Source organism: Schistocerca cancellata, chromosome 3, assembly GCF_023864275.1.
Source record: "Schistocerca cancellata isolate TAMUIC-IGC-003103 chromosome 3, iqSchCanc2.1, whole genome shotgun sequence".
NCBI classification, from domain to species: Eukaryota; Metazoa; Arthropoda; class Insecta; order Orthoptera; family Acrididae; genus Schistocerca; species Schistocerca cancellata.
In genome coordinates, this window is record NC_064628.1 from 74,933,662 (window position 1) to 74,960,144 (window position 26,483).

At 42.9% G+C, this 26,483-nt stretch overlaps 1 protein-coding gene across 5 annotated transcripts in view; it reads left to right on the forward strand.

Annotated features, from left to right (window-relative positions):
* LOC126177017 (larval cuticle protein F1-like) overlaps nt 1-26,483 on the forward strand; it is a 134,732-nt gene that overhangs the window by 31,062 nt on the left and 77,187 nt on the right. For 2 of the 5 annotated variants that reach the window (XM_049924236.1, XM_049924244.1), the window contains exons 1-2: nt 21,425-21,457; nt 23,750-23,962. In XM_049924236.1, the coding sequence (XP_049780193.1) occupies nt 21,443-21,457; nt 23,750-23,962 (228 nt within the window). In that variant the 5' untranslated portion in view covers nt 21,425-21,442. Of the gene's footprint in view, nt 1-21,423; nt 21,458-23,749; nt 23,963-26,483 lie in introns of those variants that run through there. The other 3 variants (XM_049924237.1, XM_049924243.1, XM_049924239.1) reach the window with 3 other exon arrangements.

Here is a 26,483-nt window from a genome sequence, read left to right on the forward strand (position 1 = left end):
TTCTTAACCCCAGCTAATGATATTCGGTGGCTGTACTACGCTACTGTAATTTCGATATTGCCATATTGTCAAGTTTATTTATTTACAAACTGCCTATTGGCTTCTGTCTCGGGTTCATCATTAGATAAACGTCGGCCGAAGAACCCGAGACAGAAGCCAATAGGCAGTTTGTCAACAAGTGGCCACGAAAGCCTTAACAATTTTTTATTTATTTAATCCTATGGCTAGGGCCCCCTGTCGGGCAGGCCGTTTGCCGTGTGCCGGCCATTTAAGTTGACGCCACTTTGGCGACCTGCAGTCGATGAGGATGATAGGATGATGATGAGGACAGCACAACACCCAGTCCCTGGGCGGAGAAAATTACCTGACCCAGCTGCGAATCGAACCCAGGCCCAGTGGACTGACAATCCGTCACGCTGACCATTCAGCTACCGTGGGCGGACGATATTGTCAAGTACAAGCATTCGACACCATGTCAGGGCATCGTTACTGTGTGTCAGTTACGGTATTATTGTATCCTGCTTTATTGCAATAGGGGCAAGAGATGAGATCACTGACGTAAGTAAAATCTTTGTTGAAACTTCCTGACAGATTAAAACTGCGTGTCGGACCGGGACTCGAACTCGGCACCTTTGTCTTTTGCGGGCAAGTGCTCTACCGGTAGAATACTTGACAGTAATATGTAAAAAATCCACCTCAGTTGCGAAAAGATACTGGTCTTTACCAAGGTTTCAGCTAGAATAATCTAGCCATCTTCAGAAGCATAAAATAAACTAACACATGCCAGAATAAGCGACGGTCAAACATAAAAACCTAAAGTACCATGGTACCATGTCAAGCTGCGTTACTTAGCTGAGGAACAGCCCCGGCAGCACTTCGTGGAAAGCGGTCGGTTAGCCGCTGCATGTATTAGTTTATTTTATGCTTCTGAAGAAGGCTAGATTTGTCTAGCTGAAACCTAGGTAAAGACCAGTTACATTTCGCAACTGAGGCGGATTTTTGACATATTAATTTATCACAGTTGCTGACAGGGCTACAAAATGTTAAAAATTCTTAGATTTCTACCACACTTGACTGTTTTAATCTGTAAGGAAGTTTCATACCAGCGCACACTCCGCTGCAGAGCGAAAATTTCATTCTGGAAACATCTCCGAGGCTGTGGCAAAGCTATGTCTTCGCAATAGCCTTTCTTCCAGAGTCCTAGTCCTGCAAGTTTCGCAGGAGAGCTTCTGTGGAGTTTGTAACGTAGGAGACGAGGTACGGCGGAAGTAAAGATATGAGGTGAGATCGTGAGTCGTACGTGGGCAGCTCAGACGAGTTAGAGACTCTGTCTGACACACAGTTTTAATCTGTCAGTAAATTTCATACAAGCGCGCACTCCGCTGTAGAGTGAAAGTTTCATCCCGAAAATCTTTTTTTTCCATATTGCGTTGCCTTATACAGTCATAGATTTCATTCTTATCTACAAGAGAATAAGAAAAGTTCAGGAATTAAGGCATAATTTTTGTTTCATCACTGATCACAATCGTAGCCTCCATGGGTATAAAGTTGGATACAGTCCTAGAAGTAATCCATTACTTGTGTCTTCATGAATAAAATACTAAAGTAGCATACCAAACTCATGGTGCCCAGAGACGTCCCATTAAGCGGGACCTCCAAGTGACCAACACAGCTGTTCTCGAGAAAGCGCATCTAAACCGCAGTAAGGAAACCATCAGCGCGCATCAACTGAGTTGGTCAGGCCATGTTCATCGCATGAATGATACAAAGGTTTCCGGTCATATACGAGGTGCATTCAAGTTCTAAGGCCTCCGATTTTATTTCTAATTAACTACTCACCCGAAATCGATGAAACTGGCGTTACTTCTCGACGTAATTGCCCTGCAGACTTACACATTTTTCACAACGCTGACGCCATGATTACATGGCAGCGGCGAAGGCTTCTTTAGGAGTCTGTTTCGACCACTGGAAAATCGCTGAGGCAATAGCAGCACGGCTGGTGAATGTGCGGCCCCGGAGAGTGTCTTTCATTGTTGGACAAAGCCAAAAGTCACTAGGAGCCAGGTCAGGTGAGTAGGGAGCATAAGGAATCACTTCAAAGTGGTTATCACGAAGAAACTGTTGCGCACCGTTAGCTCGATGTGCGGGTGCGTTGTCTTGGTGAAACAGCACACGTGCAGCCCTTCCCAGACGTTTTTGTTGTAGTGCAGGAAGGTTCAAAATGGTTCAAACGGCTCTGAGCACTATGGGACTCAACTGCTGAGGTCATTAGTCCCCTAGAACTTAGAACTAGTTAAACCTAACTAACCTAAGGACATCACAAACATCCATGCCCGAGGCAGGATTCGAACCTGCGACCGTAGCGGTCTCGCGGTTCCAGACTGCAGCACCTTTAACCGCACGGCCACTTCGGCCGGCGTGCAGGAAGGAATTCGTTCTTCAAAACATTTTTGTAGGATGCACCTGTTACGGTAATGCCCTTTGGAACGCAATGGGTAAGAATTACGCCCTCGCTGTCCCAGAACATGGACACCATCATTTTTTCAGCACTGGCGGTTACCCGAAATTTTTTTGGTGGCCGTGAATCTGTGTGCTTCCATTGAGCTGACTGGCGCTTTGTTTCTGGATTGAAAAATGGCATCCACGTCTCATCCATTGTCACAACCGACGAATAGAAAGTCCCATTCCTGCTGTCATTGCGCGTCAACATTGCTTGGCAACATGCCATACGGGCAGCCATGTGGTCGTCCGTCAGCATTCGTAGCACCCACCTGGATGACACTTTTCGCATTTTCAGGTCGTCATGCAGGATTGTGTGCACAGAACCCACAGAAATGCCAACTCTGGAGGCGATCTGTTGAACAGTCATTCGGCGATCCCCCAAAATAATTCTCTCTACTTTCTCGATCATGTCGTCAGACCGGCTTGTGCGAGCCCGAGGTTGTTTCGGTTTGTTGTCACATGATGTTCTGCCTTCATTAAACTGTCGCACCCACGAACGCACTTTAGACTCATCCATAACTCCATCACCACATGTCTCCTTCAACTGACGATGAATTTCAATTTGTTTCACACCACGCAAATTCAGAAAACGAATGACTGCATGCTGTTCAAGTAAGGAAAACGTCGCAATTTTAAGTAGTTAAAACAGTTCTCATTCTCGCCACTGGCGGTAAAATTACATCTGCCGTACGGTGCTGCCATCTCTGAGACGTATTGACAATGAACGCGGCCTCATTTTAAAACAATGCGCACGTTTCTATCTCTTTCCAGTCTGGAGAAAAAAAATCGGAGGCCTTAGAACTTGAATGCACCTCGTACTTCTTGATGAACACTGCTCTGGCTTCAAAAATCGTGGGTCCCCTTTCGCTATAAGGACCAGCTAAAACACATCATAAAGACGACTAGCATAAACATACAAACACAGCAAGAATGTGATATGGACCGTTTACTGTGGAGGAACGCTACATCCACCGCTGTCAACCTATTTCAAGGAGAATAACTGAAACATGAAGAGGCATGCAACGAACAAGAAAGCTCTGTTAGTTACCACCCCGCCCTCCTCCAGCAGTTAGGTGTTATTTGTGCAGACGCATATCTTATGCCAGGATTGGTCTTTTCAGAGACCAGAAACACATCGATAAGTTGAGTTGACATGCTCATTCTATGCAGGAAGAAGGTGTGTGTACTCGGAATCGAGTAGCAGCTGACGGGACTGATGGCTATCCCATGACGTGAATCGAATATGCATGCTTGACAAGGCATAATGACAAAATAGCAGAAATAGAATAAAAATATATACAGCCTTAAGTTGTAAACTAAGTCTCTTAAACTATTCATGCTGTCTAGTGGATCCATATTACAAGAAGTTAGCCAGAAGACAGAGTCTCGTAATGCAAGACTAACGTCTGAAATTTCTAGTCTGACAACCTGGTGATGAACAGGTATCTAAATAACAACACAGTTGGAAGGCTCTAACTGAAAGATGGGAACAGACACAACCGACTTACTGATGGAGATTTAAGACACAGCATCACTTTACATATTCTGCAAAATGAGTAATAAGAGCGTCCACCCTGGGGCATCACAGTATGCAAATTTCATTCGCCAATTGTGCTGCTGCGTGTGGTGTCATCCTGAAGCCCCAATGTTCTCATCACTGCACTCCTGCTGTTAGAGAGCACCCATTAAGTATCCCCTAGCCTCCACTGTCCTGATCATTTCTGAAGGTGGATACCCACAGCAAATACCTCTGCCTGTACTCTACCATTCTCCACAGTTCTTGAGCGGTATCAAGTGCAACTACCAAGATTTGTTTAAGAAATGGTATACTTCTGGTGTTGATTACATTATTGTAAGCCTCTCCCGATGAGCTGTCACTCTAATGAATAGAAATGCCTTGTGTCTGGGGCCTCACGTCGGGTAGACCGGTCACCTGGTGCTAGTCTTTCTATTTGACGCCACTTCGGCGACTTGCATGTCGATGGGGATGAAATGATGATGATAAGGACAACACAGCACCCAGTCACTAAGCGGAGAATATCTCCGATCCAGCCGGGAATCGAACCCGGGGCGTTAGGTATGAAATTCCGTGGCGCTGACCACTCAGCTACCAAAGGCGGACATCACTCTGATGAAAAACTGACTCAACACTTTTGGCTTCCTCGAATGATTCCCATGACAAAGTGTCAGGCCAGTACATAGACACACCGAATTAGCCTTGAAACCAGCAGAACAGTTGTTATGTCCAAGCAAAAGTATGCCTCGCTGGGACTGTCTCATGTGTTCTGGTCTATTTCAGTGGAAACATCGTGTGTGGACCTGAGGATATACCTAACTGTCACCGCTACCAAGAGCAGAAATCATCATACTGGCTGAAGAGAGAGTGTGTGGATCAGATGCATTTCCTTATCAGACGAATATACGTGTGATTCAGCAGCCGCTACCTATGAGTTTATGCAATTCTCAGTACCTTCAAAAACAGTGTGCGAGATCTCATACACTCATGTTCGCCATACGCAAACTATTTATCCTAAATAAAAAATGAACAGGATCTTTTTGTAGGATATGTAATGTAGTTAAATTTTTACTGTGATAAGATTTCTCTGGGGGCCACGATTTTCTAGTTATTGAAGAAAGATGTTTTTATGACACTTTTGTACGTTTTTCATAAATAATTTGAAAGTTACGGCCCTTAGCGAAAACGTATCCCAGTACAGTTAGTCAGTTACATATTACATAGATCATTTGAACGATTGTTTCATTGAAATGATGTGGAACGAATCAATACAGGATATGTATAAATGATTAGTCTTAACCTTAATGAAAACTTTATCAGTTTATATCTAATCATGAAACTAAAAACAATGTTTTTGTCGTTTTATACTGGTTACCAGTTTGGCAATGTAATAGAAGGAGTTCTTCAGGAGAAATGATTTTAAATTAGATTTGAATCTTGCTTCGCTGCCTATCAGACATTTTATGTTATCAGACAAATGATCAAAAATTTTTATTACTGCATTTTGAGCCCTGAGTCTTTGACAGCTTTCACAGTGGGTATTAAACGTCATTTTTCCCACCACTGTTTAGGTGTGGACATCACTGTTCTTCTCAAAATGTGATGGAGACGACATTTGGCAGCTGTTACAATTATCTGCTAGATGTATTCCAGTCTCTGCCTTCCTCTACAGCTTTTGCCCTCTACAGCTCCCTCTGGTACTGCAGAAGTCATTCCCTGATATCTTAATATATCATCCTGTCTCTTCCGTGATATACAATTTATTCCTTTTCTCTACGACTCTGCGCAGGACATCCTCATTCCTTACACTATCATTCGATCTAATTTTCAACATTCGTCTATAGCACCACATTTCAAATGCTTCGATTCTCTTCTGTTACAGTTTTCCCACAGTCCACATTTCACAACCATACCATGCTGTGCTCCAAACGTACGTTCTCAGAAATCTCTTCCTCAAATTAGGGCCTATGTTTTTTCCTAGTAGAATTCTCTTGGCCAGGAATACCCTTCCTGCCAGAGTTATTATGTTTTTAATGTCCTCCTAGCCCCATCCATCATTGGTTATTTCCTGATAGCGTCGGTTTAAGAATTTTGTTATCAAATATCGTGTTCTTATAGTTTCCATTCACTTCGTGTCGAGTACTACTTACGTTCAATGAACTTCTGTCGTATTATTCTACATCTGCCTGACGCCTGGAAGTCAGTTTCAAAGCTCACCAAAAGATAAGTTTACTAATTATTGTGTTTTGGTGTTTTTTAGTTCACTATAAGAGTAGCGTCATGTGGGACGAATGCGGATGTTACCGTAGGGTAATTGGTATTGGAGAAACATGTCAGGACAGTGGGTTGGTGTTTCATTGGGGAGAATGCTGCGGAAAAGCTATAAAAGTGTCAGACGAGGCTCTTCCTTGGAGCTGTAGATTATGTAGTCGAAACGAGAAATCGTCGAACAGGGGAAAATGTTTTCTGTCCTACAGGCAGAATTAGGAATGGAGTATTTTGCATTAGGAATGTCGAAGGCGGAAAGGTTGAAGGGGGAAAGAGACAGGGGAAGATGGAAGAAGGTGACAAGTAATGGGGAAAAGGAGAAAACCTTAGAAATCACATTCTGATTAGCAATCGGTTTGACATGTTACCTGAAATAGGGGAAGAGCTCCATTCAGTTTTTGAGCTTAATGTGGTGCAGCAGACTCGTAGGAACAAGTATAAGGCAATGTCACCAAAAACGTCACGTAGAAAGAAAAGCGTTCTTCTCCCAGGAATCATTCACGGGAGGGGTGTAGGCCAATGCTACAGGAAAATCTGGGTGTAGAATAGCAGTTCATAAGCATCATGAAACCTAGCGCCGAGCGTACAAATTTTAGGACGGGCCAGAAACGGACTGGATAATACAGCATTAACGAATATAGCATTAAAGGCGACTTGGAGAAAATGCAGCAACAGCACACAATCGCATGGGTCACATGATCATTCCTTGGTTAACCCAGCTGCTAGCAGTACACAGAAAGAGTTGTGCGAATTACTTGCGATTGAAGTAAAGTCTCATATTTGTGCCATGCCTGCTGCTGTGACGGAGATGAGGACACACTAAACGTGGCCTTCTCCAAAATAGGAAGGAGAAGGAAAGATTAGCTGAGTATCTTGCGAAAAATGGAGAGATGGCCACAAAAGCACACAAAACCAAATCCCTGTGATTACTGGAATCAAGGAAGCAATTTTTTAAGGTTACGGTCAGTACTGAAAGAAATTAGAGCAGTACAAGATCATAATATGAATAACTGTGTCCGGAAAAATAAAATTAATTTGTTTCATTAGCACATTAGGGTTTTAAAAACAAGGTACATGGTCTTGTGGTATGGCTAGAAGATGTGAAAATTTCCGTGTTGAGTTAACGTGGAAGAAGGAGGAGTTGAAACATTTGTAAAAATTGGACACAAAGTCAAATAATATTGAAACGAATAGTTTTGTGTGTTTTTAAGGACCTAGAAGCGTATGTTTGATAGTTGTTGTTACAGACTACTTCTCTCATACTTGTAACATCCTACAGATCTTCTCTAGGAAAATTGCAGGCATGAGAAATGTAGAGGAATTATTGAGCTAGTTGTCAGGGGAGAAGAAGCAGTTACTAGTTTTTGAAGATTTCAGTGTAAATTTCTTTAAAAAGTAGGAATAGGAAAAATGAACTAAAAGTATTATTTCGGTGTTTCAGTCTAATTTCAGTAGTCAGTTTTCCAACACGTGGGCAGTGAAATAGTATGACATGATATCATGTACATCATTTAGCTACATTATTTCCTACATAAAAGTCCTGTTCATTTTTTTCTGTAGAACTGTCAGTGTGCACGTACCGAGGGAGAGAATATGAAAATCTTGGTATATCTGCTGCGTGGCGGGTTGCATAATACCCTAAGGTAGAGGCGTCTGAATCACTCCACCTGAAAATGCATTTTTGCCCCGGGAGATGGCGCTGACGAATAAAAGTTCCTTTGTAGCCCACAGATGATGATAATGCACATTGATGATGCCAGTTCTGATCAAAGTTTCTTCGTCGGTAGACGGCACTGATGACAGAAGTCCCACAACTGTGATAGTATGATGTAAACCCCATCGACAAAATCCTTCCTGTAGAGGGAATCCTTACACTCGTCGCCGGTGTCAGGGATAGCGGTTGTTATCAGTATAGGCGTAATCGCACTTTAGCTTACACCGTGTTGGCGAACCACTTACCGGGAACTTTTACTAGGGTTCGTCTCAATATCCTGTAGGACCTAGTCCTCCAGATCTGATGTACCGACGGCTCACCGCCTTTCTGCGCGTTCGTCTACCTGAAAGGACCGATTATCACATACAACCTCAAAAAGAGCTTCAAATGTTGTGTAAAGTGGTTGGTGGCTGCGAGGGTACTTGTTGTACAGCCGTGCTGCCTCGCGGCCGTTTCCATATTCCTGGCCGTACACTTACACAATCTCGGCTTGTTACCGAATAAACACGGGACCATTCCGCTGCTTACAGTGCGCTACGTCAAACACACAGTGTGAAACGCACAAATAACACACGACACATGGCCAGAGGAACTTCAAGTCGTCATCTTCATATACCGTGGCCACAATGCGTTCCCAGACCCATGTTCATAGGGTCTTATTTCCCCCATTACCAGTCAGGAATCCGTCCACGTGGTCTGTGGTTTATATTAATGTTTAACCCACATAAAAGGTTAGTCGTAGGCGAAAATAGGGAAAGGGAGTAGGACAAGAATTACAACGGATCACAGAATATTTATTCAATAACATCCTAATCAATCTGTATCTATATCAAACTAGGGACCAAGCAATTACTGTAGAGCTGATAAATATAAGCAGAGACGCCAAGACTAACAAAGCACTAATCTGACTAGTACAGTCCATTTTATTGCCAATAGTTGATGGTATCGCTGAATGTGACCTGGAGTTATTGGTCAGTAGCAGACAGTTTCGTGCTGAGATAAGACATCTACCTGTAAGAGAAAAGAGGTATGTATTGGCGTAGTGCAGTCCGCCGTATCATTAGTAAGTCGGTGAGTTTTGATAGCACGTGGCGTCCAGGCAGTCGCAGAAAGGGAAACAGGGAATCGTGGAGACTAATTGTGTGTTTTAACGGTGGACTGTGGTAGAAATACACTAAACATTTAAAGCAATAAGTACACAAAACAGACTACAAGTAGCTGATCACGCTTTAAGAAACGATCACATGAGAATATCAAAGATATTTATCGTGAAACTACTGAAACATATACAAACAGCATATCGTTTTATGTATCGACAGCCTGCCTTTAGCGTTGCATTTGTTTCTTTGGAGCGCGATCGGTGGCGTTTGCCGCGAAAAGAGTGAGTGTTGGGATTCTCTAAGTTAGAGCGTTGGAAACCTGGCTCGCTCGTCAGAGCAACAAGTTATATATAAAGTTAAACGATTTAATTTGGTGGTAAGATAGCAATCATTTGATGTTCAGTGTACGTGTGTGTCCTGTAACACTGTGAATGATACAGTCAGTGCACGTCTGCCGTGGCTCCTTGACTGAACCAGGAAGATTGTTATAAAGTTCAAAAGAATACAAGCAGTACAGTTTTGTGACTAAACTATGAAAATGATTCAGATTTGTGCACAAAACAGTGTGAGAACAGTGCACCCATAAGAATGAAGAAATTTCAGTATCTATTACCAGAACTATAACAGCACCAATTCCCTCCGAGTATAGCATTTAAACATCGGTAGCAAGTTCCTCTAGATACTTTTCAAATTCCACACAGATTATTGTATCGCTTCAAAACGGTGTACATCATATCTGCCTGGCTAAATAAAGCTTTGAGTTTGTCTGCGAGTTGTGCCAAGATAGCGCACAGTCTGTGAAAAACATGGATTTATTAAAAAAAATGGTTCAAATGGCTCTGAGCACTATGGCACTTAACATCTGAGGTCATCAGTCCCCTAGAACTTAGAACTACTTAAACCTAACTAACCTAAGGACATCACACACATCCATGCCCGAGGCAGGATTCGAACCTGCAACCGTAGCGGTCGCGCGGTTCCAGACTGAAGCGCCTAGAACCGTTCGGCCACACCGGCCGGCTGGATTTATTCGCTACATATATGTTTACAGCAGCTATTCCTCCTCTAAAAGAAAAGTATGTCAGCACTAAAGGATCTTGGGAGTACAGGAACAGACAAAGAATTCCTTCGTCCCCCTTCCCATCCAAGGTTGTCCTCACATTCTCCCCTCCCCAGAGAACAGAACAAACTATAGGACTTCCCCTAACTCCCCCCTCCCCCCCCCTGGGGACAATTCTGGAACAGACAGAGAATTGTTGGACTTCTCGCTCTTCCATTTCTAGTTTTTATATGAAAACGTGATAGATAAATGCATTTAATGAAATAATTTCTTTAATGGGGATTGGTTTAAGCATGTCCAACACATTGAATAATACTGTTGGTTGCAATTAATCCTAAATCAGTATTTGAAATCTTTTTTTGGTCTTGATTATCTGGGAGGTTTAACTGTACATCAGTCAACATCATGGTATTCTTATTGCCACCCAGTAGATAAGTTGTAAGACACTGTTAAATACAACACAGCAACTATTCTATACTTATGCAGTACTTTATGTCACAAGGAAGCTACTGGAACATTATTGTGAGCCACTGTGTACATACTGTTTGTTGGTGTTAAATACACTAAGCCTTCCAAAGGGTCAAATAGACCATACGTTCTATCGACGGATATTGTAACCTCTTAACCAGTGATGACAAATTCATTCTAAAACTAAACTCCATTCTAATGGGCATCGGAAGACTTAACAGATCTGAGCGACCCCAGACAGGTGTCACTGGATGCATATATGGAGGGGCAGTGGTCAGCACACTGCTCTGTCGGCCGTTGTTGTCGGCTTTCGTGAATGGAGCAGTTGTTCCTCAATCAAGTAACTCCTCAGTTAACCTCACAAGGGTTGAGTGCAGTCCTCTTGCCAATAGCGCTTGGCAGACGAGGACGATCACCCACCCTAGTGTTAACCATGCCTAACAGCACTTAACTTCTATGATCTGAGGCCATATTCGTTCATCATCTCAAAAACACACAAAAATTTTCGACGATGAAGTATTATTTTTTATTTATGATGTGGGAAGAAAATATGAAACAAGGTTTCTTGTAAAAATTGTTTGTTGGTTTATGCATACACATTTATACACAGAAAACAAATGTTTCTTTATGTTTGTTTCATGTACTTATAATAACGACTAGTTTCATTTTTAACTTTTATTTTGGTAGAACCACAAAATTATGTTCTTGAATAGCAATATATATCTATTTTTTCCCATAAACTATCGCTAGTATTACCTTAACAATTAGCTCCATTCTTTCTCGCCCTTCTTTTATTTGCGAGCATTCAAGGATTTTAATTTTAGCAATTATTTCTAGCATTACACGATTGTTAATGCATTCCACATCCTCTTTGGCGTACCTTGCCACTTCTACTTCTCGATATTCTTCTGGAATTTGTACAAACAGATAGTCATGAAATGTAGTTATTGCATCGATTTTAAATTCTGCAGACGGTTTTTCTATTACTATGGGTGCACCCATTTCCAGACCACTACCTTTTTATACCTACACTGTCCTTTTCAAGCAGATATATACAAAAACGGAGGTTTATGTACTGATTTTTCACGTATGCTCTAATATAGGAAGGTAGGAAGATTAGTGTTTAACGTTCCATCGTCAATGAGGGCATCAGAGATATTCCTATAATGTAGTACTGGGGTAAACAATGTCCTCTGATCCTTAATTTTCTGTAAGTACTCCAATGTATGATACTTTCCATCGGTATTTACAGTAAATTATGGTATCTTGTATTACCCAGTTATAGCCTGAGTTTTCCATGTACTGCGGTTAAAGTCTTTTGTAACGCTTGTTTGCGCGTCTTTATTGCTTGACCTATTTCCATTAGCAGTTTAAAGCCTTCCTTCATGGCAGTCTTTTTATCACATACTCCAGTTTTCGTTTTTTGAATGCAGTCTTCTCCATTTCCAGTTTTCTTTTGCATACATGTAGCACATTAGCAGCGCTTACACAAATAATTTCATTAAAAGGAAATGGGTTAAGTGAGTTCAATACTTTTTTTTTCTTAATGACTGATAAATATTACTATTAACCAATCCTATCTACATGTGACAATATTGTGAAGAATGTGTCTTGGATAGAGAAAAATATGTTTCTCCAGTTTTAATACAAGAGTTTTATATAATACTTAATTCACTTTTGTGAGGGTCTGAGTTAACAGTTTCCCTGTAGTTTACAGGTAAATAATTAAAACACAATAATGTAGTTTATAACCTTTTCTCAGTCATGGTTGTTTGGGAGATTTAATTGTACAACAGTCAACTTTTGATTCCTTCTATTTCCCCAGTAAGCAACACTGTTAAACACAACACATTAATCATTATTTAAATTGTCCAGTTGTTTGAACCATCTAGAGCTGATTGGCACAGAGCACAGCGGAGCAATTTGTAAATACTGTTTGTTGGTGTTTAATACACCTAGGCAGTCTTCCACAGGCTAAAACAGACCATCCGTTCTACAATTGTATATAGTAACCTCCAGGCTGGTGATCTTATGTTGTTTATCCAAGAAAGAGGTAGAAGTTTCTTGTAATCACATATGTGCATAATTTATTAAACTGATAAAATGGTTACTCGTGGGACTGTGTTTCGACAAACAATTTTGCTATCTACCTTCATTCAATAGTTTGAGATTTTTCACGTAAAACAGTGTATTCTAACAGTCTTATCGTTGTGCGCAATCACATTCCTGTTTTCATTGTAGTGTTCTTGCACACATATGCGGCGGTTTGAAATCACACGCCTTCATTTTCTCAAAACTCCTGTAACATTCTGTGTTATGTCAAGGACTTTAAGATAATAGTTGTCTACAAGAAAGTGCTGCAACATTCCAGACAGTTGGTCAATCAGAACAACCATTTTGATATTAGCAAGTTCTGCTTTCTATGGTATAACAACAGTACTTTTTCATTTCCTTGAAATGTTTTCCAGTGCTTCCTTGCCTACCTCTCCTGGTATTCCTCCTGCAGACATATTATCATTCCTGTGTGGTAGAAATGGTGGTTTGTGTGATGCCGTGTCTCAAAGAAATAAACTTGGAGAATTTACCACATACACAGCTGCTACATACGCCACATATTTCCTTCTTTAACATTATAGACCGTGTCTTCTATAATCGTAAGTGATAGGCTATTAGCTCACGCCGGCCGCGGTGGTCTAGCGGTTCTGGCGCTGCAGTCCGGAACCGCGGGACTGCTACGGTCGCAGGTTCGAATCCTGCCTCGGGCATGGGTGTGTGTGATGTCCTTAGGTTAGTTAGGTTTAAGTAGTTCTAAGTTCTAGGGGACTTATGACCTAAGATGTTGAGTCCCATAGTGCTCAGAGCCATTTGAGCCATATTAGCTAACAAATTTTAACCACCATGATACTGTCGCAAAACAGTACTGTAATGAGCGTAATGAAATTTAAATTCTTTTTGCTAAGCAGCGCTTCGTTTTGGGTGTGCCTGATATTACCAATATAGGTAACAAGACTGTCCACGTTTTCCAGTAATAACCACAAACCAAACCGTTCAACAGTTTGACTCGTCTTCCCAAGAAACAGAGCGACGTTAAGCACTTTCCAAGAAGTCATACTGACATTTCCCACTACCGCAGACTGCTGATCGGATACAGCTATCAAGGCTTCTTATATATTAGGAAGTCCCAGATGGCAGCAGATTCGGCCATGTGATCATGTCCTTACTTTCTTTAGTGCCTTGTAAATTTGCTTGTACTTGCAATTCAATTGTAAGTAATCTCTGGGGAACTCGTTTACCGGCTGGCTACCACCTTGGGTGTAGTGTGGAATACCTGCAAGCTCAGTTATCAGCCTTTGGCACTTGTGACCTGGACGCCAGATGCATGTGGGAGCATGAGTAAATAAGGCGGTGGAGAGTGTGATCAGCCACCGTCCTGCGTGTTTTAAATAATTTTTCAGCCTGTTAACCATAGAACATGCAGACACATCTGCACTGTGGCTTTCACCCTCGCTAGAGCGCTTCAAGGGGGTTAGAGAGCGTACTCTGAGAGGGATGGGAAGCGCATCACTAAGATGCTGAAGAGGGGTGGGGAGCCCTGCAGGCAAATAAATACCAGTCAGTCGCTCGATATACTTTTCCAGGCTCCTGTGCTGACTACCAGTGATGCCTCGCGCCGCTAGCAGACAGCAGAGTATTTTGTGGCTCAGCCTGCACTTGAAGTATTATTGTTTGAACTATACGCCGAATATATCGGACATGTCAAACGTTCCTCTTTCAGCGTTATAAATACATAAGGAAAGTTATCGTTTGAGTTGTTGTTGTTGTTGTTGTTGTGGTCTTAAGTCCTGAGACTGGATTGATGCAGCTCTCCATGCTACTCTATCCTGTGCAAGCTTCTTCCTCTCCCAGTACCTACTGCAACCTACATCCTTCTGAATCTGCTTAGTCTATTCATCTCGTGGTCTCCCTCTACGATTTTTACCCTCCACGCTGCCCTCCAATACTAAATTGGTGATCCCTCGACGTCTCAGAACATGTCCTACCAACCGATCCCTTCTTCTAGTCAAGTTGTGCCACAATCTCCTCTTCTATTCTCATCTTGTCTAAGCTATTTATCGTCCACGTTTCACTTTGATACATGGCTACACTCCATACAAATACTTTGAGAAACGACTTTCTGACACTTAAATCAATACTCGATGTTAACCAATTTCTCCTCTTAAGAATCGCTTTCCTTGCCATTGCCAGTCTACATTTTATATCCTCTCTACTTCGACCATCATCAGTTATTTTGCTCCCCTACTAGCAAAACTCCTTTACTACTTTAAGTGTGTCATTTCCTAATCTAATTCCCTCAGCATCACCCGACGTAATTCGACTACATTCCATTATCCGCGTTTTGCTTTTGTTGATGTTCATCTTATACCCTCCTTTCAAGACACTGTCCATTCCATTCAACTGCTCTTCCAAGTCCTTTTCTGTCTCTGACAGAATTACAATGTCATCGGCGAACCTCAAAGTTTTTATTTCTTCTCCATGGGTTTTAATACCTACTCCGAATTTTTCTTTTGTTTCCTTTATTGCTTGCTCAATATACAGATTGAATAACATCGGGGATAGACTACTACCCTGTCTCACTCCCTTCCCAACCACTGCTTCCCTTTCATACCCCTCGACTCTTATAACTGCCATCTGGTTTCTGTACAAATTATAAATAGCCTTTCGATCTCTGTATTTTACCCCTGCCACCTTCAGAATTTGAAAGAGAGTATTCCAGTCAACATTGTCAAAAGCTTTCTCTAAGTCTACAAATGCTAGAAACGTAGGTTTGCCTTTCCTTAATCTTTCTTCTAAGATAAGTCATATGGTCAGTATTGCGCCACGTGTTCCAACATTTCTACGGAATCCAAACTGCTCTTCCCCGACGTCGGCTTCTATCAGTTTTTCCATTCGTCTGTAAAGTGTTCGCGTTAGTATTTTGCAGCTGTGACTTATCAAACTGATAGTTCGGTAATTTTCACATCTGTCAACACCTGCTTTCTTTGGGATAGGGATTATTATATTCTTCTTGAAGTCTGAAAGTATTTCACCTGTCTCATACATCTTGCTCACCAGTTTTGTCAGCACTGGCTCTCCCAAAGTTGTCAGAAGTTCTAATGGAATGTCTACTCCGGGGGCCTTGTTTCGACTCAGGTCTTTCAGTGCTCTGTCAAACTCTTCACGCAATATCATATCTCCCATTTCATCTTCATCTACATCCTCTTCTATTTCCATAATATTGTCCTCAAGTACATCGCCCTTGTATAAGCCCTCTATATACTCCTTCCACCTTTCTGCTTTCCCTTCTTTGCTTAGAAGTGGGTTTCCATCTGAGCTCTTGATATTCATGCAAGTGGTTCTCCTTTCTCCAAATGTTTCTTTAATTTTCCTGTAGGCAGTATCTATCTTACCCCTAGTGAGATAAGCCTCTACATCCTTACATTTGTCCTCTAGCCATCCCTGCTTAGCCATTTTTCACTTCCTGTCGATCTCATTTTTGAGACGTTTGTATTCCTTTTTGTCTGCTTCATTTACTGCATTTTTATATTTTCTCCTTTCATCAATTAAATTCAATATTTCTTTTGTTACCCAAGGGTTTCTACTAGCCCTCATCTTTTTACCTACTTGATCCTCTGCTGCCTTCACTATTTCATCCCTCAAAGCTACCCATTCTTCTTCTACTGTATTTCCTTCCCCCATTCCTGTCAATTGTTCCCTTATGCTGTCCCTGAAACTCTGTACAATCTCTGGTTCTTTCAGTTTATCCAGGTCCCATCTCCTTAAATTCCCACCTTTTTGCAGTTTCTTCAGTATTAATCTACAGGTCATAACCAATAGATTGTGGTCAGAGTCCACATCTGCCCCTGGAAGTGTCTTACAATTTAAAACCTGGTTCCTAAATCTCTGTCTTACCATTATATAATCTATCTGATACCTTTTAGTATCTCCAGGGTTCTTCCATGTATACAACCTTCTTTCATGATTCTTAAACGAAGTATTAGCTATGACTAAGTTATGCTCTGCGCAAAATTCTACCAGGCGGCTTCCTCTTTCATTTCTGAGCCCCAATCCATATTCACCTACTATGTTTCCTTCTCTTCCTTTTCCTACTGACGAATTCCAGTCACCCATGACTATTAAATTTTCGTCTCCCTTCACTACCTGAATAATTTCTTTTACCTCATCATACATTTCATCAAATTCTCCGTCATCTGCAGAGCTAGTTGGCATATAAACTTGTACTACTGTAGTAGGCGTGGGCTTCGTGTCTATCTTGGCCACAATAATGCGTTCACTATGCAGTTTGTAGTAGCTCACCTGTACAACTATTTTTTTATTCATTATTAAACCTACTCCTGCATTACCCCTATTTGATTTTGTATTTATAACCCTGTATTCACCTGACCAGAAGTCTTTGAGGCTCATAGTGAATGGGATGAATTCACCTACTTACGATTTGGCAAAGTATCTAACCGTCAAATTAAGACGTCTAGTTGGCAAGACGAAATCTTATGTGAAGAACTCGACGCACTTTATAGAACGTCTAAGGGGAGAAACAATTTTACCTACGGATGGTCAGCTATGACGTGAAATCGGTATTGACGAACGTGCCAGTAGATGAAACTATCCGCATCCTTCAGGAGCATGTCATGCCAGACATATTCGACCTGGTTGAGTTCTCCCTGACTTAACGTACTTCAAATGGCAAGGAAAATACTATGAGCAGACAGACGGCGTAGCGATGGGGTCTCCCCTATCTCCGCTGGGAGCCGACATATTCATGGAAGCCTTTGAAGCAACGGCCCTCGCTTCAGCTCCTTTATACCCACGTTGCTGGTTGAGGTACGTTGTCGACACGTTGGCTATATGGCCTCGTGGTGAAACGGAGCTACACAAGTTTCCCGAAAATTTGAACAATATGCACGGGAAGATACAGTTCACGCTCGATGTAGAAAAGTATGGTGCAATTCCATTTCTAGACGTCGAAGTATACAGGAGAACGGAGGGCACACTGGGGCACAGAGTATATCGCAAGCCTACACATACAGACAGGTATCTGCACGCCCATTCCTACCACCACCCACCGCAGAAGAACTCTGTCATCCGTTCTTTGGCAATCCGTGCGCAGCGCCTACGTGATGCTCAAAACATCTTACCGGAGCTTAAAAGGCTACGCACAACGTTTCTAGCTAATGGCTACAGCCGTAGGTCGATCCACACAGCCTTGTCGACGAACACAAGTAAGCGAGATACGCAAGAAATAGACAACTGCAACCAGCAGTGCGCTTACCTTATGTGAAAAATGTTACTGACCGAATAGGCAAACACCTTCGCCGCGTTGGAGTGCAGCCTGTGTTCTATAGTGGTCGTAGGATCGTGGACGTGCTAGACTCCACTAACGACCAGGTGGATGCATTGCACAATTCAGGCGTTTGCATGGTGCGACGCGAATGTGGAGAGGCGTACATCGGCGAGACTGGTAGGCCAATAGAAACGCGCATTAGGGAACACGAGGCTATATTCGTCTAGGGCGACACAACAAATCCGCAGCGGCAGAACATCAGCAGGACTGCGGAAAAGAAATAAAATTCATCGAAGCCTGTGTGTTGGCCAAGCAGCCAATTATGACGAAACGCAAAATCAGAGAGGCCATAGAAGTACTTAAACACCCTAACAACATGAACAGGGAGGATGGATTCAAGCTTGCCCCATCTTAGCTGCCAGCAATCAGAGCCCAACAGACCGCACTGTCAACATGAGGCACGAGCGCTACCGGCGAGTAACTGCCGATGTCCAGCAGTTGGTAAACAGCAGCCAACTTCTCATTCAACGGTGACCCACCAATCCTGGCACATAACACAAGAGCCAATAGACAACACAGGTCACGTTCTCCCTCCATCGCAATAACACATTAAAATAAAGTTCCCTCTTCTTCTTCCTTAACTGACCAATGAAACTAACTACCTTTTTAAAATTATGACGTAATGGCATGCGCAGTGAACAGTAACAACAAAATATAAAGGGCACTGCATAGCTAGAACGCACCATTAGACCCAGAAAAAGGCCGTTGCAGCCGCGGCCGAAATGTTGGTTTTTCTCCAGCAGCAATAGTTTTTATATTATGACGCGGTACCACACCCAGAAAATTTTATCTCGAAATACGACCATGCTTAGATTTCTTGCTATCAAATTTTTTTATCAGAGAATTCACATGGAAAGACTTTGAGTAGGCGCCCATGCTACACAGGTTGAAGTCTCCCAGCCAATACTACAATACAATGAGTTCATTTCTGAGAGAGGAAAACTTGAAATGAAACGTGTTCCAAAATTTAATTTCACTATACTTCGTTTTTGTTTGAAAAACAGTTGCAAGCCACGCACATTCAATTTTGATATAACAGTTTTGCTAACCAGCTGGGTATGTTACTAGAGATTCTCAAAATAATTAGCTTGAACTCGGTATGCTGAATGAATCACTCGCGCTCGCAAAATGGCATAATAAATGTCCTAAGCTTGTTCGACAAACACTTTGGTCAATATAGGCGACAACCTCGGTGATAACTCACTTGAATCCAATAAAAATTAATCTTATCGTAAAAAACCATATTACTTCAAGTTTTGTTACACTTGACATTATCGGGTATACACAATTTCAACCAAAAGTTGATAAGGGAGAAATCCTCGAGACATAATTTGAATCTCTGACATAAATGTCGTCCGTACCCTATAACGTAATTTTACAGACTAGTCTCCTCCAACGTGATCTCGCGCCTCTTTCTCGAAACCTAAATCGTCGTTCAGTGAAACAACAATGTCCAGGTTGGTGTTTGTCATGCACGAATGTCGCAACTCGCCTACCGGCTGAAGAAAAATTACACCGCTCTCGTTAAATGTGAGGACTCAGGGTATGCTAACACAGCGACACCGTTAATCTGTTCTGCTTATTATAATGACTATCTAGCGTTGTAAACGTTTTGCTTCGACTGCCCCATCCACTGACAATACCACTATTCCTATGTGTCTTTGAGTATGTCCTAATGATACATCTCTGTAATCTATGTCTGTTAGTTCCACTGCGTGTCCATACCGTATTTTCTTTATTCATTCAGTTTTTGTCATTCTTTCGTAGCGCTACATTTCAAATGTTCCTTCTTTTCTGCGATTTCCATCGGTTCATGTTTCATGCACTGCTACACATCACTGTACACCTGCTGTAAACATTGCACTGTTTCAATAACCTGTTTCTAACTTTCATGCCTGGAAGTGTTTATTGACGGAAAGTATTAGTTATATGTACGAATCTCTTTTGTGCATTGCTTCACTTCTGTAATGTAACAGTGTATCAAGAACAGCAGAGTTGCTCACTTCTTCTTCTACTATGCTTTGACCTTCAGCAGTCACTATTGACGTTTCTTGCGGTTTACAAGACTTTCGTATCAACATAGTTTACTGTTGAGAGAAATTCTGTGGTATTTGCACTTGACCGGATAGTTCTTCCTGGTGATCTTCACGTTCGGCCAGGAAGCACATATTGTCTATGAACGCTGTCAGATATTGGCCGGCCGCAGTGGTCGAATGCTTGTAGGCGCTTCAGTCTGGAACAGCGCGACCGCTACGGTCGCACGTTCGAATCCTGCCTCGGGCATGTATGTGTGTGCTGTCCTTAGGTAAGTTAGGTTTAAGTAGTTCTAAGATCAAGTGACTGATGACCTCAGATGTTAAGTCCCATAGTGGTCAGAGCCATTTGAAGCATCAAAGTTTGTTTCCAAGGGATTCCCAGGCAGCGGCAGATGAAGGCATATGTCACCCAAAAGTCCATAAAAAAATCGCCTATCAAACTGGCCGACTGATCCGCTTCGAAGTTCAGTATCCTTTGAAGAAAACCACAGCATGTAATGGTTATTGACTAATAACAGGTGGGCCGCGCTTGTTAGCCGCGCAGTCTGAGGCCTCTTGTCAAGGTCCGCGCGGCTTCCCCCGTCGGAGGATCGATTCCTCCCTCGGGCATGGGTGTGTGTGTGTGTGTAGTCCGTAGCATAAGTTAGTTTAAATTAGATTAAATAGTGTGTTAGCTTAGGGACCCACCTCAGCAGTTTAGTCCCATAAGACCTTACCACAAATTTCCAAATTTTTCCAATTTTAATTTGACACGAAATCTTAAAACTCTTTTGTCATTTACGCGAAACTAACATGTGTTGTCTCCCGCACCAGCCTATCTCAGATCCACGTATGTTCTCCCGCACGCCCTCTCTTAGTTTGGTACTACATCAGTGTGTAACTCTCACAATAACCTGCAAACTCGTCTTTCGTTCGTTTCAGCACAAAACTCTTCTTGTTTTTATCAGACCAATTGTTTACGAATCTGTCTGATTAGACTTCCTACATCACGTTTCGCATTACGTTGACGAAATATTTCTCTAAATCAACAAATACTAATGTTGTTTTTATATTATATTCACTCTTTTCGTGCGCGTAAGGTCATTATTGCTCAACTGATATCATTGCCTTAACTGAAACTAAAGTGATCCTCATAAAGTCGGAAGCACACAAGTGAACAAGTATGCATATTTCGGCTACTTGTGCTAACAAAGGGATCTGCAAAAGGCGAGATGAGGGAAGGCCGAACCAAACGACACGGCCAGGGGACAGTCCCCCTGGGCGGGGAAGGCCAGGAACCGAGTCCGCCTGGTACTTTCACGAGCCCAGCGCGCGGTATATAAGGACGTGTCCGCCGGTGTCACGGTACAGTTCATAGCAGCTCCAACAACAGCCCCGCCATGAAGGTCCTGCTGGTGAGTAGCGGTCAGGTGTTGTGCGATTTCACTGCACATATTCCTAAAGTTTCCACCGAGCAAATTCCCACTGCTATTTCCCCTTTGTGTCATAACGAAACAGCCTGCGGCACAATTGGTTCCAAGAAATATGTACGCCTAGCGAACGGAGACTTCCAGGTTCAGTAAATTAGCGGAATACAGAGCCTGACATTGGTGTGAATCAATAGAACGACTGTTACTTTCTATAACTCAGTTTGTCCCACTGTGAGTATACCCAGTGAGATCCAAAAATTTTAGAATTTTTCAGTATCGATACTATTTATACGAGGGATATCCGGAGAGAAAGTTCCGACTGATCGCGAAGTGGAAACCACTCTGAAAATCAGAAATACATAATCTGCAACAGTTAGCAGCAGCTTCCAGCCACTGCTCCACATAGTCACCACTCCGACATATACCTTCGTCGTAGCGTTGTACCAACTTTTCAATACCCTTGTCATAGAAGGCAGCCGCCAGTGCTTCCCGCCAATCTATAGCTCGTTGTCTGTGGGAAAATGTTGTTTTCATAAACAGCAGCTAATGTGAGCTGAGATGAAACACAGAGGGAGCCAATTACGGGCTGTAGTGCTGGTGATCAAACACTTCCCATCGAAAACGCTGCAGGAGCATTTTCATTGCCCCTGCAGATTGCGACCGAGAATTGTCACGAAGTAGGAACTGTATGACAGTTCTGTAATGTGCACTGCATAACATCAGGCGAAATATCTCAACAGGACTTCATACTAGGCTCAGAACTGAAAAGAGCTAAGTGATTAAGCGACAGGCATACTAGAGATACTGCCGAACACCTATGTGCAAAACTTTGTAAGGTTTTCACAGTGATTTCCATTTCTTGACCGATCGGAACTTAATTTCCGGATATCCATCGTAGAATTCCATACGAATTAGGGTCCAAATGAATATGATTATCATCGATCTCTTTCGGCAACATTTCGACAGACCACATATAACTCGGCCACTGAATACAACTGAATAGTAATCCGTACGTACAACCACTATTCAATGTTCGAGGTTACAACACATTTGCCTTCTCAGAACTAGTGTTCATAAAGAATGCCTCGCTTCAGTTTGCTCTAGCGAACAAGTATGATCACTAATTTACGACAATGTGTTTTGTTCACAGTCATTGTTGCAAAGAAGAAAGAAGTAGACAGGTCTAAAGTAACGCAACCAACGAACGATTGTGATGCTTTCAAGGGTCACATGACTTTACAAAGCGCTCTTATCCTTGTGGTAACGTATTATATCTTCTGTCTATGGTGCCTGTTCTTTCGACATGTCCGAAAGAACAAACACCACATGTATAATTAAGGACGCGCAGGCCAATGATCTGTTCAGTGCGGATGCACACTACACTCGAACTCTTACGGGAATCGAAGAAAGGTCGCGAGTAATGAGATTCATGGGCAGGAGCACTACGGCAGTAGTGTGTGGGTAAGTTGATAATTTGGGTTTGACGGATCGCATGCTAGTGTGGTCCGTACACCTGCTATGAGCAGTGTGTCGAAATGGCTTAGTGGTGACTGTGCATTACGTAGTGGTTAGCACATCTGCCTGATGAACAGGAGACCCGAGTCCGATTACTGGTGCGAGAAAAATTTTTAACTTCCCCAATGATGTAAATCAGTGCCCACTAGGAGCTAAATGTTATTAATTCCTATGCATCTTATTTCATCTTCGGATTAGAAAAGATTGGTGTCACAGGTTAAGTGCCCCTGGTTATCCTCAATGAACATACGAGCAGCTACTGTAACTACTACACGGGCTAAAATGATGTAATCATTGGATTAATCGTGATGAATTTCTAAACTGGCAACGTGCGATATTTTTCGTTAAATGCAGACCGAGATATATCACATCAATTTTGCCGGTCTACTCTGCTGGCTTATCCGAAATAACTCATAATTAAATACGTTGCACTTTTGTCTGGTTCAGTAATATATATACCTTCAAAAAATTTAAAGTCGAGACATTTTACTACAGAATACAGGGTTCTGCCAAAGAACGAAAATTGTTCGTCTCTAAATATCCTACTAGTCTAATAAGCGTCTCCATTATGCTATGAAACATCTGACCACAAAGTTCTGAAATTAACTACCTCCTTCTTGCAACTGCTCATGTCCATAACAGCTCAGTAAAGTTAAGTGATTGGATAGTATTTTTATTGCCAAGCGCCCACAGATGTGGACAGTAGTGCATAGTGTCCAGCTATTGACCTGATAGCATGCAGCAAGTACCCACTGTTTGCAGGTACTCCTCGTCGCCGTCGTCGCTGTGGCCGTGGCTAGACCCGACTACCTGGGCGCTGCGCACGGTGTAGTCCCTGCCGCCCACGCAGTGGTGGCCGCGCCCCACGCCGTCGTCGCCGCCCACGGCGCCCACGGCGTCCACCCGGGCCTGGCCACCTACGGCCCGGCGCACATCGCCGTCGGCCCCGGCGGCTACGTGCAGGACACACACGAGGTGGCCGCCACCAGGGCCGCCCACCTGACCGCCGTCGCCCAGACGCAGGCCCGCGACGCCCACCTCAACGGCGCCGCAGCGCACGCCGCGGCCGCCGCCCACGCCGCCGCGGCTGCCCACGCCGCCCCCTTGGTCGCCGCCCACGCCGCCCCTGTGGCCGCCGCCCACGCCGCTCCCCTCGTCGCCGTCGCAGTGCCCGCCCTGCCCGTAGCACACGGTCTTCTGGGGGCGCATGGTGCCGCCCTCGCTCACGGACACCAGTGGTGAAGTGTACCAGCAGTTTAACTTAATTGATGTATCGTAACGTCATGCCAACTTCATCTACCTGTCAAGAAATCGCTAAAAGTGGCGATGATTTGCTTTACATTTTCATTAATCACAAATAAAGCTGTTCTTTAAAATCTCTCTGAATATCCTTGACTTACTTTGAAAACATATTTTTCCACTCACCTAATTTACGGTCAAAATGTTCAAATATGTGCGAATTCCTAAGGGACCAAACTGCTGAGGTCATCAGGCCCTAGACTTACATTCTCTTTAAACTAATTTAAACTAACTTACACGAAGAACAACAGACACACACACACCCATGCACGAGGGAGGACTCGAACCTCTGGCGGGAGGGGCCGCGCAGTTCATGACAGTGCGCCTCAAACCACGCGGCCACTCCGCGCGGCTTTATGGTCAAAACTTGCTCTGACTTTGAACAGAGACGGCAAATTATATCCGGGTACTTACACCGGATTCGAACTTGTAATTTACCCAGAAACTTGAAAGAATATTAGACAAAAGTTGATTGCCAGAATAATTCTTTGACATTTTATGTAGGTTATCCTAATCGTTCAGGACTGAGGTAAGTAATATTTTAGTCATTCAAGCGGTTGTGGTGGTTCATGACACACAAATCGATACATTTATACTGCTGACCATTAAAACTGTAATCCATGGAAGGATACCAAGTAGTGAAATTGTGTTTACAATGCGTATATAGCGAACAAGTATGATCACTAATTTAAGACAATGTGTTTTGTTCACGGTCGTTGTTGCAGAGACGAAAGTAGTAAACAGGTCTAAAGTAATGCAACCAACGAAGGATTGTGATGCTTTCAAGAAACACTTTACATCTGCTGCGCCCTTATCCTTGTAGTAGGATGATGATGATGATGAGGTCCCATACTCAGAGGAGCGTAGGGGACGATGCGGGAGACCCACACTGCCGACTGGGCAAGATCCTAGCGGAGGTGGTTTGCCATTGCATTCCTCCCCATTTGGAGGATACAGGATATAAAATTCAGCACAAAGAGATGGCACCTGTGGCAGCATAAACGGCTCCATCCTCACTGTAAATCGAGTCAAAACGAGCTTGAATGACAGAGGAAGGTACATTATTCCATGCTGCTTTAGCTCTGTGCCAGATTTCAGCGTTTCTAGTGGCTGGCCAATTGTGCTCTGCCTGTGTCTTGGCAACCCATGACTAGATGAGAGGTACTGAGAACCTACTGCACAGGTCACCTGTCGAACACGTATTGCACTGAGGTAGGCCTATCTAACACTGGCAATATCTCGTCCCAATAGCACCCTATACCAACACCTCTCTCTGCTACTGCATCAAGAACAACCACTGAAATCGTAGCCATACTGACAATTCATATCACGGCGGAAGTCCTCACACTGCCCGAGTGGATACTTTTCTTGATGTAAACAAGCAAATTTTCATTCTGAAAGTACGTGATGTGGCTCTACAGTCTTGCATGACCGAGTGAACAGTTAGTTTGTTTACTCTGACGTTTTTCATGTGGGGACGTTGAGGTCCTGCATGGCGCTGAAAGTCATACTCTTGAACCCACAGCGCCCATAATCACTTGCCAGTCGTGGGACGTTGATTTACGCTAGCAGCAAAACTGGAGAACAATAAACGGCAGTGCCGATACGCCACTGTCCTGCCGCTTTCGAATTCCCTACAGTCAACGTTTCTTCTTCTTACACGAGGTATGCCACACTCTTCTCATAAGCAAAGAAAATACTGACGCGATACCTGAATAAGAATCCGGTTGTGTCATCTTGTTTTATGTATAGAATTCTGACGACTATACTACCACCTATTCAATGCAGTTACACTGAAATGTTTATCATTTAAATATGTCATCATGTGTTGGGCCTCATGCCATTTTGACATTTATTGCACCCCACTTTCGTGGCGTTGCTTAAGAGCGAGCAATGTTTTTACGTTTATTCTGTTTCGTACCCTAAGCGTGGTACGATTAGGCAGTTTTTGCAACGAAAACATTTTTGTAACTTTTCCAGAGTGAACAGCGTTGAAATAGTTTGGTGAGGCATAGACAAATGACGCAACAGCGTAGTGAGACTGTATATTGACGTATCAGTTGTAAGCAGATTGCAGCTGCAGAAAAATTCTAGTAAAGTTTATGTTTCTTACTGGATTCGTTCTTGAAACTGGTGTACCGTACTCTTGGGTTTGATTTCAGCCTGAAAAAAAAAACATTATTATCCATTTGCACCA